This window comes from Myotis nattereri, assembly GCF_964212035.1.
Source record: "Myotis nattereri genome assembly, chromosome: 1".
NCBI lineage: Eukaryota > Metazoa > Chordata > Mammalia > Chiroptera > Vespertilionidae > Myotis > Myotis nattereri.
Genome location: NC_138075.1, coordinates 59,629,650 through 59,644,616, shown reverse-complemented (window position 1 = coordinate 59,644,616; position 14,967 = coordinate 59,629,650). Strand labels below are relative to the sequence as shown.

The 14,967-nt window shown below is 41.7% G+C and overlaps 1 protein-coding gene and 1 pseudogene across 2 annotated transcripts in view; both read right to left on the bottom strand.

Annotated features, from left to right (window-relative positions):
• Positions 1-14,967, bottom strand: part of LOC308521002 (putative phospholipid-transporting ATPase IM) — a 119,392-nt gene that overhangs the window by 97,498 nt on the left and 6,927 nt on the right. The window contains exon 3 of the mRNA XM_081093742.1: positions 3,953-4,011. Coding sequence (XP_080949868.1) covers positions 3,953-4,011 — 59 coding nt within the window. The remainder of the gene's footprint in view (positions 1-3,952; positions 4,012-14,967) is intronic.
• LOC308527460 (eukaryotic translation initiation factor 5A-1-like) lies at positions 11,594-12,131 on the bottom strand (annotated as a pseudogene). Its single transcript has one exon. The product of its transcript is annotated as a eukaryotic translation initiation factor 5A-1-like (transcript).

The following is a 14,967-nucleotide window of genomic DNA, read 5'->3' as shown; positions in this document are numbered from 1 at the left end:
TGAATTAGCATTGCCACCTCTTAGCTATGTGACCTCAGTTACTAAATGAAGCCCCATTTCATCTCTCCGTTTGGTGGAAGATTAGCAATATGTGCAAAACACCTGGTACACAGCTAGACTCACAAATGATGGAATGGGAGCCATTATTTGGCTGTGCGACTTTGAGCAAGCCACTTAAATGAAATCTCTGTACCTCAATGTTTTCATACATAAAAGTGAGGTATTTGTTTCATACATAAAAGTGAAATACTTCATAGAGTTGTGAGATTAAATAAGCTTAATATAGTAGAGTGCTTAGAACCATGCCTTTTGTATGGTAATCACTATATATGTGTGTAAGCTATTCTTATCATCATCATCATGGCTAAGTTTATTGTTATTATTATCACTGTTAACATGTACTTAGAACATCAGGAAAATCTTCTCATCAGATGCTTTGCACGGAGTAAATAATCAATAAGTATCTCATCGAATTATTATCACTTCCATATACCGTAGCCTATTTACTGGGGCAAGGAGGTGAAATAGCTACTACCACAATCATCAGTAAACTTCTTGCTTTAGGTACATTTGTTTCTCTATTCTTGCATCATCTGCATAATTTATCAGCAACTTTCATATCTTTAATATCACAGATTTGCTAATTTGGGGCATGTTACCTGCTGCAAAAAGTTTATAACTTTAGTCAATTTCTCAGTATCTTCCTAACATTCTTATCATTGGTATCTTACTTTAGCCAGTGCTTTACAGCGAATCTAAGATTTATTATGAGTACTTGCCCACAGCCATGTTAGGATTAAGCGAAAAATTCATATAAAATTTTTAACAGGACCTGGTACATAGTAAGTATCTAATATATTAGCTAGTCTTACTATTATCAAATATTTTATATAAGTTATCTCACTTAATCCTTCAGTAAATAATCTTATGAGGAAAATTTCACATTTCAGAAATAACTCGATGCTCAGAGAAATAGTCAAGTCAAGATCACAAGTTAGGAAATAAGAAAGAGAGAAAGGATTTAAACTATAGTCTATCTTATCCCAAAACACTCTTTCCACTACACTTGAGGGGCTTTTATCATTTCTCCTTTCATCTTTGTCATAATAAGTCTCAGTTTATTCCCATTTCCTTTTCAGCCTTTAGGTAGGAATACTACTTCTTCAATTATTATGGGCATTCTCCCTGGGATATATTAGGGTCTCTTCAAATCCATTTCCATTTGGGGTAATAACTCTTAAAGAGAAGCAAAATGCCCCTGGATTCTTCCTCTCTTAAAATGATATTTAAAAGCCTTACAATCAGATAGATACAGCTTCAAATCCCATATCTACATAGACTGGCTCAAAGGGTCATTATGTGTTATTCTACTTCAATCCTATAATAACTAGATGAAATAAGTATTTTATTATCCCAAATTTGAGACTGATAGAGGCCCCACAACTCATATATGACCCACTATGCTGTTGGGAGTTCCCAAATCAAGAAACCTCCAACTGATTCTAGTGGGAACCCATGCTCATTCTAGGAGGACCTGGTTCATCCCCTCCGAGCCATTGTCGTGGTCATTAGACCTGCCCCTCTCTATACTGCAGGTGTCCTTTCTCAGCTCATGTTGTCATTCTTGGTTTTGCTGGCCCATTATGGGTTTTGTTCTTTCCTTGGTATATATTAACTCAGTGACTGAACTGCCATGTTTTATTTGATGCAGCTGTAGAATATAGTTCTATTGTCTTTTTATTAAATTTATTAGAGTGACAAAATTATACAGGCTTTAGGTATTCAATTCCATAACACATCATCTGTACACTGTATTGTGTGTTCATCACCCACATCTACTGTTCTACTGTCTTGTTGTTAGGAAACCCAATAGAAAACACAGCCATAGCCACACATCTGTGTGCTTTTGTTCAGTACCATGCAAGCTCAAAATAAAACGATCTTGTCTCTGTATCATTGGCATGTTATTACTTTTAAAAGAAAGAAAGGTCTGAAGCAATCACAGCAAATTACTAACATCTATTCAATCTGGTGGTGGGCATACAGGTGTCATATTATTTCCTGTACTTTTCAGTACATTTGAAATATTCATAAATTAAGTACAAAGAACTATAACTACAGAAGACTATACCATCTTACAAAATGCAAATAAAATATGACTTCCCTTATAGAGTTTCTACTTACAGAATGAAAACACTTGTTATATGTTGGAAAACAAGTAAATGCAGCTAAGCACTTAAATGCAGTTATCCCATAGTAGATTACTTATTTCTGTTTTTTCCCAAGGTCTTAAAATATACACATGTCTACACCTCTGATTTAGGGTTTGATGGTCAAGACTTTCAAGGATCAATATCTACGTTTGAGGACTGGCTATAGAATGGACAGAAAGGCAGGGGGCCAATTCGGGTGATGGCCAGAAGGGCTAAATGACTAGATGTCACACAGCGAAACATTACTCACCATGAAAAATTATAATCTCTCCCTCTCTCGGGCTAAGAAGCATGTTCATCTTCTTCCTGAGAGATTCCTTCTCTCAAAGGCAGACTTACTTTAACCAAGTTTGCAAGATGGATGAATAAAATCAGAATGCTGATATATGACTTTACAGAGAGAAACTGTCACAGAGACAGTGGACTGACCCCCTATAAGGAAGTTTACATTGAACATTAAGTTATAATCACAGTTTATGTGATTAGCACAGCATGAGAAAAGAAAAGTAATTAGCTACCTCTGTTGAAATTTAATAGTATTAAGTTGCACTAAACAAATGCATCCATCCCCATATATGGGAAAGACCTACCAATAGAATGCTCAGAGAAATCAACAAATCAAATGCTAAATAAACAAAACAAATACTAAAAATAATCCATTGGCCAAATTTCTCTCCACTCTGGCTAGTGCCTGGATGGACACTGCCACAATTTTCCCTTTGACACTCACATTTCTATGCTTTAATAGCCATCAAACTCTGCTTTGATTTGAGACTTTCTTCCTTTATGTGCTGGTACTCAGTTGGATAGGCCACATGTCACCTACAGAATCAATTCTTCCAATTATCTTTTTTAGAGCTAATAAAAGACTCCATGTAGCAATTTAGCTTGAGTCATAGAAAGATGAAGAGATCTTTATGAAGGCCCATGATATAATTCATGAAGTTGTCCACCAATGTATCCCAAGTTTCTAGAACAGTGCCAGTTAGTTAGTAGATACTCAGTAAATATTAATGTAGATGAAGAAAACCCTTAACTATTTTTAAAAATAGTTAAGTTCAAACTTAAAGAACACATTTTCACTAGTCATTTTCTCACCACTCACTTAGTTATTATAATCACTCAGGATCTGGGAACTTTCTCCTGGACCTACATACAGCCTGAGTTGCTTCGAGAAAATCCTCCAAATGCCATTCATCACTCATCAGCCACTATCACCACTTCTATCAATAAGTACTACCATAGAGACCCATTTCATATTATTTCCTGTGTATTCTAGTGCCCAAATGGGCACCAAAGTGGACTAAGCATGGGGGAAAAATATTTCATCTTCTTCCCATAATCATAAAAAAAAACGACTTAGTGCAAAATAGAAATAAGTGTATAAATATTACTAAGTTCTCTATTTATGGAAACACTAGAGGCTCAGTGTATGAAATTCATGCACAGGTAGGGTCCCTAGCGGCTGCCAGCTGCCAGCTGGGGCCTTCCTTCAGTCCGTGCTGCCTCCTGATGGTCAGCACATGTCATAGCGAGCAATCAACTCCCAGTCAGTAGAACTCCGGAGGGGACATTTTGCATATTAGGCTTTTATGTATACGTAGATATGACACCTTGCTATTAAAATGGGCTAACAAAGAAAGTTTCTAGTGAAGTCATAAAGTTCTAGAAGGCATCAATTCTACTGCCCTTAAGGTAAGACCTACCCAGCATGAGTGTACTATGAGTATTTTACTCACTGCGTACTGGAACTTTTCATTGTATTCACGGTCATTAGCTTTTACTATCCGCTCCACTTCTAAAGAGAAAGAGAAATCAGGTATGAAATTAAATTTTCAACCCAAAGAAACATAACTCATTAAACTAACATCTCTTAGGTAACTTGGATTTTCAAGGTTACAATAATTATTTCCTTTTGAAATTTGAAGGGCATTGATTTTTTTTCCAGCCTAAATGTTGGAACACGTACTGGAAAGTCCAAAAATTGAAAGTTGAAATGTTTCTCATTGTCTTTCTGATGCCAGCCATAAAGCAAAACATTACGTGTCTCCAATTTCTACACACTTCAGCTACACAAAGACCCTTTCTCTTAACTTCATGTAGTTCCTAAAGGAGAAGGAGCTGCTGAAAATCAAATGCCACTCTGAAAAGGATTTTTTTTTTTTGCTACAAAGTCATAAGATATAACATAGCCAAACAAAACCATCCTGAAGCGGCCAGTGAAGTTGCTGACCTTATGGTCATGGAGCCAAAGGTGATATTTTTAAACCACCCAGGCTATTGAGGGGAACTCCACATCATCTGAAGACTGAGACCTGCCCTCAGCTGGAGGTAGCCAAAAAGAAAACCTCTTCTGAAAGCAAATGCAGAGTTCTGGCTCAAGATGGTGACATAGGAAGATCGCGTACTCACCTTCTCCCATGGACACAGCTATATATGAAAGCATTTCCTCTGGGGGGAAAAAACTAAAAACTGGAAGAGCAACCCCTTTACATCAGGCAAACCAGAGGGAAACCACATCAAAGTTAGTAGGAGAGGCTGAGACATAATCTTACCATACACCCCACACCAACCCACAATCAGAAGGAAACTCAAAACTGGAGCTTCTCCTTGAGGAGCAAAGGGTTCAAACCCCACATTAGGGCCCCTCAACTTTTAAGACTGGCCCCTGGGAGACAAGCCCAAAAAACATCTGGCTTTGAAGACCAGTGGGGCTCACACCCATGAGAGGAGGGTATTGTAGTGAATTGAGGACTGGCTCTTAAAGGGCTCACATAGACTCACCCACCCCAGGGCCCAGATGATGTGAAAAGACTCACTTGCTGGTTTAAAGCACTGGCCTGAGGAGAGCTGCCTGCTGGGATACTCCCCAGGAGGGAGGCTGGAAGGCCCATCTTCCTGTTCCACCTCTGCCTTACTCAAGTCAGCAGGTGTCATCTTCGTTTTTTCCCTTTTTTCTTTTCCTTTTCCTCCTTTTTTCTGTCTTCTTCTCTTTTCTCTTTTCCTTTTCTTTCCTTTTTTTTTTTGTTTTCAATCTTCCTCTGCCTCACTCCAACCAGTGGCACTAACCTCTGCCACACACCAGAACACCAGTATCTTCTGGAGGGGAGCTTCTACACATGTCTGGTGCCCTGCTTTTTATGTCTTGTGACTTGGTTTCTACAGCTGCCACCCAGGGGATGCCCCTTGATCACCTGGCTCTGGAGGCCAGGGGAGCTTTTGTTCCTGGGTCCCATGGGGCCGTAACAATCAGAAATTCCGTTCCTAGCAGACTACCACCCTCAGGGCACTGAACAGATGGAAAACTGAAACACACCTCCAGTCTTTCTGATAAAGAAACCTATTTGCTTTCCATAGCATTGGCCTGAGGGGCAAGCCCCTGGTTTGGCTCACTCATAGGGGCCTATGGAGGGGTTGTCATGAAACGAAGGCTCATGAACGCAATCTTAGCACTCCTCTCTGCCTCATGCCACATCACCTGTATCTTCCAGAAAAGACCTTCTATATTCTTCTCTGGTGCCCTGATTTTTGTGGCTACTACCAGGGGACACCTCTACATTCCATAAGAGCAAATGCAAACACAGGTACAAATAACAAAATAAAAGAAAAATAAACCCAAAGATTATGATAGTGCAGAAATTAAAATTTGTAGAGCGCAGGAAAAGATAGTGCCACAGAAACAACAGCAGAGCATATTTTTGTGGTAAGGGTAGCAAGTTCTTGCTCCATGTTTACTGGGTCCAGAGTTGACAAAGGGTAATGAGGGAATAATGAAAGCTATGGGAAGAAGGTCAGCCAAGTAATCACCAGACGTCAATGTTAGATTCTCATGGTAAATGACTTGACCATCTCACCTGTGAATCCCTGAATCCTACAGCTCTCTGCTTGGACAAGGGACAGGTGATAGAAAGTACTGGGATAGGATGCGTCTGAATTCAGAGTAGGTACACACAACCACAAAGATAAAGAAGACTGGAAGTGGAAAGTAACTTAGCAGCACATATTAGGGGCGGGAAAAGGAAGAGCAGGAGGAAAGAAAATACAAGAAGAGCTGGAAATAGAAGGGAAATGAGAAAGATGAGGAGATGAAGGGGGAGGGAAGGAAGAAAGGAACATAACTTTGAACCCGTCCCCTATATGCCAGGTACCATAAAGTGTAAGAACTGACTACATTTTCCCAAAAGTCCAAGGAGAATCTAAATGTCTCTATAGCCCCTGTGGCTTAGCCTCTAAGTATGAAGTTCACCTCTGAGGATGGCTCCTGACAAATGGCAACCTATCTTTGGTTACAATTGAGTTTCTACCATTTGAAGAGTGTTTGTCTGTTTGACATCCACTTACATGGCCTCCTTCTTACCCAGCTAAGGAAGTCAGTTCCCTATGATTGTTCATGTTTTCAGTCTAGCTTACCTAACTGCTGATAAGAACAAGATTGGATTGATGTCCACAGCTGATGACACCTGAGTGGCCTTTCCCCTATCATGTACAACTCTGAAATCCAGAACCTGCCAGAAAGCAATCTCTTAACCAACCATATCCTGGAAGGAAAAATTCAAACTCTGGCTATAAAAACGTCATCCCCTCTTGCTTGCTGATTCCCCAATAAAGGGAAAAAATATCAAAGCCCAAAATAATATTTTGGAGGGTGAGGGGACTTAAAAGCTTTAAAAGCTATATATATATCCCTATTTATATACCCCTACCTTGACTCAGATATAGTAAAACTGCTGACAGGAAAACAATGGATATTATTATTAGGAAGGTGAGGGTGGGAGGGTCTCTTCTGCATGGCAAAGGTTACTCTGGTCCACTGGCATCCAATAAGTAATTTATAGATTAACTTTAGCTGGAGAGCATTATGATAAGTGAAATAAGCCAGTCACTGAAGGAAAAATACCACATGATCTCACTCATTCATGGATAATAAAGACCATTATAAACTTATGAACAAAAATAGATACAGAGGCAGAGCTGCCTCAAACAGACTGTCAAACTGCAGCTGGAAGGCCGGGGAGTATAGGGGGGGATGTGGGATAAGAGATCAACCGAAGGACTTATATGCATGCATGTAAGCATAACCAATGGACATAAGACACTTGGGGGTAGAGGAGGCCAGGGGATTGTCAAGGGCAGAGGGAAAAAGGAGACATATGTAATATCTTTTGTAATACTTTAAGCAATAAAACAATTAAAAAAATTGGATATGCTAATTTGCATATTAATTGGCTTTAGTTCAGATCATGTACATTTAGATGATCATCATTTTTTATTTCATACTAGAGGCCCAGTGCACGAAATTTGTGCATGGGGGGTCCCCCTCAGCCCAGCCTACACCCTCTCTAATCCAGGACCCCTTAGGGGATGTCCAACTGCCGGTTTAAGCCTGATCCCTGGCAGTCGGACATCCCTCTCACAATCTGGGACCACTGGCTCCTAATCACTCACCTGCCTGCCTTCCTGGTCACCCCTAACTGCATACCCCCCACCAGTCTGATTGCCCCTCACTCCCTCGGCATGCCAGCCTGGTCACTCCTAACTTCCCCCACCCCCACCGGTTTGGCCACCCCTTACTGCCCCCCCTGCCGACCCGGTCGCACCCAACTACCACCCCTGTCAGCCTAGTCGTCCCTCACTTCCCCACTGCCAGCCTAATCACCCCCAACTGCCCCCTCTGCCAACCTGGTCACCCCCAGCTGCCACCCCCATCAGTCTAGTCACCCCTCACTGCCCCCTGCCAGCCTAATTTCCCTCAACTGCCCCCCCTGCCAACATGGTTGCCTCTTACTGGCCCCCCATGGGCCTGGTCACTCCTTACTGCCCCCCTACCAGCCTAATCACTCCCAACTGCACCCCACCGCTAGCCTGGTTGCCCCTAACTGCCCCCCTGCTGACCTGGTCACCTCTTACTGTGCCGCCTGCCAGCCTAATTGCCCCCCTGCCAGCCTGGTCGCCCCACACAGCCTGCTGTTCAGTCATTTGGTCGTCCTTCACTAACCCCCCTGCCAGCCTGGTCGCCCCCCACAGCCTGCTTGTTCAGTAGTTTGGTCGTCCCTCACTAACCCCATTGCCAGCCTGGTTGTAGGCAGCCATCTTTGTGAGGGCGTGAGGGTTAATTTGCATATTACCTCTTTATTATATAGGATTTATATGAAGCATATCCAAGTTTAAAATTTTATAGTTCTACGTCTAATTTTACTCACTCCAAACACCAAAATCTTGACTCCTGTCCAGTGTCTCCATGTAACCACCCTCCCCAAGGGCTGAGATTAGCCCTTTCCCAAAGTGGACAAAGAAATAATTTCTGTGTTAGGGAAGTGTGGATCCTCTTGAGTATCTACATTGCTCTTGTCCCATGAGACCTTGTTAGAGCCAGGAAGTCTTCTTTTTGCTTCTAAATTCTTATTATTACGTCTTCATCTTTGCTTCTGTGCTTCCAGTAACTATTGTCTTTCTGAACTGACTCTTCATTCCTAAATCTGGCAGATGATTTTTTAACCCTTCACTGAGCTCTGCAAAGTAAAGGCTTTGGTTCTAAATTCCTACAGTTTTCAGCCTTTAACCTGACTAAGGTAGGCCTGAATTGTCTTTTCAGGAGTTGACATTCTTTCATGTGCTGACAGTGGGTGCTTCTTGGCAATAATTCATATCCTGCAAGAAGAGGAAGCTCAAAAGAAATCCCCCATAAACAACTCCCATTGAGAACTGCTCAGAGGTTCCATGACTTGATGCCCAATCTTTCACAGGCATCGTGATTTCCTTCCAGAAGTGAGAGTAATGAAAGGTAAGACTTCACCAAGGGATTTATGATTCACCAGTGTAAGCTCACTGCTGCACAACTGTTATCACTGCATTTGGTTCCCAAAAGGAGCAAAGTGATACACCACACAGATATTCAATATAGTGACGCAGCACATATTTAAAGTGGTGTAAAAGGGCTTCCAGTTCAAGATAGCAAACTGAGTATATCTTTCTACCTCCCTTTCCTTTTAGGACCCACTAAAAATATGGGGTTTTTTTAAAAAGGAAGAAGAAGAAGAAGAAGAAGAAGAAGAAGAAGAAGAAGAAGAAGAAGAAGAAGAAGGAGAAAATAGTGCTGGAAAATGAAAGTGAGATTTAGTAGAGCTTCATGAATTTTAAAGAAAGTCTAGAAAATAGTATAGAAATAGGATCAAGTTGAGGGGGAAAAAGATAGGAACAGTTCTAACCAAAAAAAATTAGAAGAGTGGGTCTTTCCAATGAAGCCCAGAAAAATTCCAAATTTAGTCAATAAATACAAAGATTGAGAGTGTGCTATGGCTAGGGACACAATCCAGTTTGTGCCTATTGTCTTGGCGAAATAATAGGGTTCCCTTTTAATCTCAGAAGTGTCCTAGTTTGGAAGATAAAGTATCTGATCACCTTAGTTTTGGAGCATCACCAGAATAATTAAATAATAATTAAGCCAGTTGGGCCACATACCCCCTTCCTTGCCCACTAAAAGGAGTAGGCAGCATGCCTGGGGAGGAAACCAAGATTGGGTGCCAGGTCTAAGAGGGAAGCAGTTCTGAACCTCCACGTCAGCTATAGCAGACTCAGCCTTGGAAAGCCTGCCTCACTGAGGCAGCTGTGGGCTTGCCACACTGCCTAACTAACACACAGTGCTACAGACTGAAGGTCCGTATCTCCCCCAAATTCATATGTTGAAACTTAATCCCCAATGTATTGGAGGGACTTTGGAAGGTATGTAGGTCATGAGAGTGAAGCCCTCATGATTGGTGTCAGCTCTTTTGTAAGAGGCTCCCTTGCTCCTTTCAACATGTGAGAACACAGCAAGAAGCTGTCTACAAACCAGGAAGCAGACCCTCACCAGCCACCGAATCTGCTGATGCCTTAAGCTTGGCCTTCCCAGACTCCAAACTGTTGAGAAATAAATGCATATTGTTTGTAAACCAGTCAGTCTATGGTATTCTGTTATAGCAGCCAGAATGAACTCAGAAGCACCTCTCTGTGAACTGGCTCATCACTGGCTTTCCTATTTAAAGGAGGGGCCTGGCAGGGATAAGGACCTTTGCAACTACACTAACCCATCCAGTTCATCCAGTAAATACAAGCCAGTAACCATAAGTCACCAGAAGTCTGAGACAAACCTATAGCACAAAGGAAAAGAAAGACCTCAAGTGGAAGAGATAATAACGAAAACAAGTGGGGGGTGGGGTGTTTGTTTTTGTGGTGTTGTTGTTGTTGATTCTCATTAGTACCTTGAAGGATATTCAAGAAGACATGGCATCCATGAAACAAGAATAAACTCATAGGAACAAAGAAAATGGAGAACAAAAAAGAGTTTTTGGAAGTTAAAGTGTTTAATGGGCAAACTGTAAAATAATATTGAAGAAATCTCCTAAAATACATTCCAAAATGACAAAGAGGAGGAAAATGTGAGAAGAAAACTTAGGAGAAGGGAGCATAAACAATGACTGGGAAGAAATATTCAAATAAATAGAAGAAAATTTCCCTGCACCAGAGTCAGACATAACTCTTCAAAGTGAAAGGGTCACCAAGTGCCAATCAAGATGAAAGAAAGTGGGCCCACAGTTCTGCATAAAATTTTGAGTTCCAAAAACAAAGGCAAAACATTAAAAACTTCCAGAAGAAAAAACGAATTGATTAGTCCCAGAGACACAAGAATCAGACCATGAAATTTCTCTTCTGCAACAAGGATGATAGAAAACATTGGACTGATGCCTTCCAGTTTTAAGGAAAAATCTTTTTGAACTTAGAATTCTATACCCAGACAAATAAGTGTGAAGGAGCAATAAAAAAAAAAATTTTAGTCATGTAAGAGTATTTACATACAAGACCACCTCCAAAATAACTATTCAAGAAAATGCAACAGGAAAAATATTTATTTTAAAAAGTAAAGTGGAGTGGAAGAAAATATAGGTTTGATTTTAACAAAAGGTGAAGCCCATGGGGCAGGGTCCTCCCAGATGCCCCTTCCCTCTCCACCTCTTCCCTCTCTTGCTAAAGGGGTTTGTGGAGGGGGCTGGGGAGGGGGCTGGCTCCCGATCTGTGGGGGTGGTGCTTGGGGTAAAGGGCTGTGGGGGGAGCAAAGGACAAGACCAGGGATGAGCGGGGGAGAGCACAAGGACCATTTGCCAGAATCCACGGTTTTCTGACTCCAGAATGAATTGGGGGGAAAAAAGCCTAAACCACAAGCTGCACCTGCCCCCGTTCCCCCTTCAGGGCTGTAGTTCTAGGGGAGAAGACGAGGGCAGCTACACCAAGACCATGGCTCACTCACTCCTGGCCAAGGGAGCAGGGTGAAGAACAGGGGCTCCCCAGTAGATTTGGGGGTAGGGAAGACCAAGATAAAACATCAGATAAGTTGTGTAGGAGTCCAGCTAAAGGCCAGGCCAGAGCTGGGCCAAGCTAGGGGAGGGGGCCTCTGAAGGCTGGAGGATCGCTACTGCCCCCACCACCAGCCTGGGAGCCAGATATTTTGCAAGGGCCTTGATTGCAACAGCGGCCGCCTCTGTCATGGGAGACAGCACTGTAATCGGGATCTCCTCTCCATGCTTCTGCTTGGTCTCCTTGCCAAGGTCTAAGGTCCTCTTGCATCTCCCCACTGTGTTGGAGCCATGATAGATACCCATCCTGGATACCAATCGGCTGGAAATCATTCTTTTTTATGTTGGGAACATCCATATTATGAGTTGATGGGCAGATATCTTCATATTTCTTCCCAGTAAAGATGTCAATATCAGCCAGGTAGACCTTGGTGTGGCCATGCTTGCCAGTCTTGGAGGTAGACACCTCCACAATCTCACGTGGCCGGCCTTTGAGCACCATGAAGCCATTCTTATCTAATACTGAGCACTGCTGTGGGAAGGTAGCTGAGCCCCCTGCACCTCCTGACTCGAAATCCAAATCATCTGCCATTTTAAGAGGCTTTGATCCCAACTGGAGTAAATGCAATGGAAGCCTGGATCTTGAAGCAAGAGGCCCAAGATCTCCTTCCACCAAATTATCCGTGTAAGCATATGTAAACTCATAACCTCTCCTTACCCATGGTGCCTCGGTAAAATAATGCCACTTTGTGTTGCCATTATTCAGTGAGAAAATGTATTTTGTAAACAGAAAAATGCCAGAAAACTTTTTTTAATAGCAAATAGCTGAAAAATGGATAGTCCGTATTAGAGTTGGTTATATTATTATTTCCCAAAAGGGTCTGAAGTAATTTTCTGAATATTTTTAGTGGAAACTGGCAAACCCCTATTGATTCTACTCCAGGTCCTTTAAGACAACACCCAACTCTTAATCTGGGCTCTTCTCCCACATAACATAGTCAATTAAATATTACCCAGCTTCCACTTCCAGTGAGCAAGAGAAGACTAGCCATTTACATCTTTTTTATTAGTTTGTCTGTGAACAATTCATAACACCTCAGTATCTGAGACTAGTTAGAGAATGCAGCGGCTCTGTTAACAAGATCAAAGATAAGAGGAAGATTTAGGAGGCTCCCATTGGAACTGTGAGTACTTGCAGCAACTATGAGTCTGTAGTTAGCAAACATGACTCTTTGTGCAATCAACGCTGGAGCATTTTGTCCTTGACCAAATGTGGCTTAGGTGACTTAGATCCCCAAAATCATGAAATGATGAAACACCGTGGATAAATTGGGGTTCCTGTATAAAACCCTGATGGCATGGACTGACACTTGCTCAGTATGGTGGGTCCTCATCCAAAAGCTGAGGAATGTCCTTATGTCCAAATATTGGGGTGTCATTTGGTGGTGGTGGTGGCTTTTTGGGTTGGGTCAGATCTCAGAAAAATTCCCTTGAGCCAAATCAATAACTTAAGCTTTTTTCTTTCTTAATTTTCTTTCATTCTTCACAATCTGGCCTGTGTGCTTGGGAGCCAAACCAATTCATTAAAGACATGAGGAAAGAACAATGAGTGGGGAGAGCTTTGAAGAAAAGAGTTCAGGCTCCAAGATTTCCTGGTTCGACTCCAAGCGCACACTCTAACACAAATGAAAAAGATGTGTCCCAAATTGGAGTTTCCTATTGAAATCCAGTGGTGACCTGCAGCTGGTGGGACTTACTGGCATTTAAGCAGCAAACTAAGGAGAATCAAAGCAAAAAAGAAAATCTTGCCACAATCTTTTTTTTATTCTTTTCCTCACAAAAAATGCTTGGAAACAGAGTTAGGGGATTCAAATAAATACTAAAGGGCCTTGGGTTTGTTTTCCTCTTGACTGAGCCAATTTGCTCATCAGGTCCAGATCATTGGAAATTTTGATTTATTGGGAGCTTTATGCCTCCCAAGGTTTACTATATCTTCTCAAAGAAATGTAAAATTTTTTATGGATTCATTCTCCTTCCAGTATCCATAAACTGTATTATACAAGTTACAAGTAAAATGTTCACATTGTAAGCTTGTGGCATGTAGCTTTCTAAGCATACATTCACAGCTGGAGACTTAAGGCTTACTACAATATGATGATGATGATGATGATGATGATGATGATGATGATGATGATAGAAGCTAACTTTCATTGAGCATCTGTTAAAAGCTAGATACTATATGAAGTATTTCATGTGCATTATTTCATCAGTCTTCAAAGCACACCTATTTGGTACATACTATCATGATCCTCAATTTACAGATGATAAAAACACTTAGCAAGATTATGCAGTAGGATCAGAATTCAAACGTCAAACTTCCTCCCTTGTAAAAGAAGCTTGAAATAAATTCTGTATATAAAGAGATGGCTGGTGGTACTGTGCAGAGATTACTGGCAAATGCAAATTAGTGAGTGTCTGTGTCCAGAGATCAAGGAGAGAGAAAAGAAGCCTCTCTCATAGAATACAATAATCCAGAATGTCCTTCAAATCACAGGCCCCTTCCAGTTCACTTTGAGGCCCTGTGACCTCTTACATTCCATTGCTTCTAGGCTTCTCCATTTCACCTTGGAAGCCTTTCTAGATAAACCTGCCTGCCCTCCCCTAGGAGCCTTTGGGCAGGCCTCACTGAGAATACTCTCCCAAACCCCTCTTCAAAACTTATATTCTTTAAATTTATTCTTTTTTGTTTGTTAACCTCCTGAGAATATTTTTTCCATTGACTTTTAGAGTGGAAAGGAGGGGGAGGGAAAGAGGGAGGGAGGGAGAGAAAGAGAGAGAGAAAGAGAGAGAGAGAGAGAGAGAGAGCAAGCCCTAACCAGTTTGGCTCAGTGGATAGAGCGTCGGCCTGAGGCCTGAAAGGCCCCAGGTTCGATTCCAGTCAAGGGCATGTATCTTGGTTGCAGGCACATCCCCAGTATGGGGTGTGCAGGAGGCAGCTGATTGATGTTTCTCTCTGATCGATGTTTCTGACTCTCTGTCCTTTTCCCTTCCTCTCTGTAAAAAAATCGATAGAGAGAGAGAGAGAGAGAGAGAGAGAGAGAGAGAGAGAGAGAGAGATACATTGATTGGTTGCCTCCTGCAAGAGCCCTGACTGTAGCCAGTGATCAAACCTACAACCCAGGAATGTACCCTTGACCCTTTGTGCGTAGGGCAATGCTCTATCCATTGAGCCACACCAGCCAGGGTGAAACTTACATTCTTTTACAATTTAATTATCTATAGGGAAAAACTGCAATTTTTTTGTCTGGGCCAGGATCAGAATGCTTTCAATAAAGATGGAAAATAGCTTCATCTTTTTACAGTACCCCCATTCATAAAGAAAAAGAACAGGATCTACCCCAAGGATCACGAGAGCCTAAAAGAAGCTA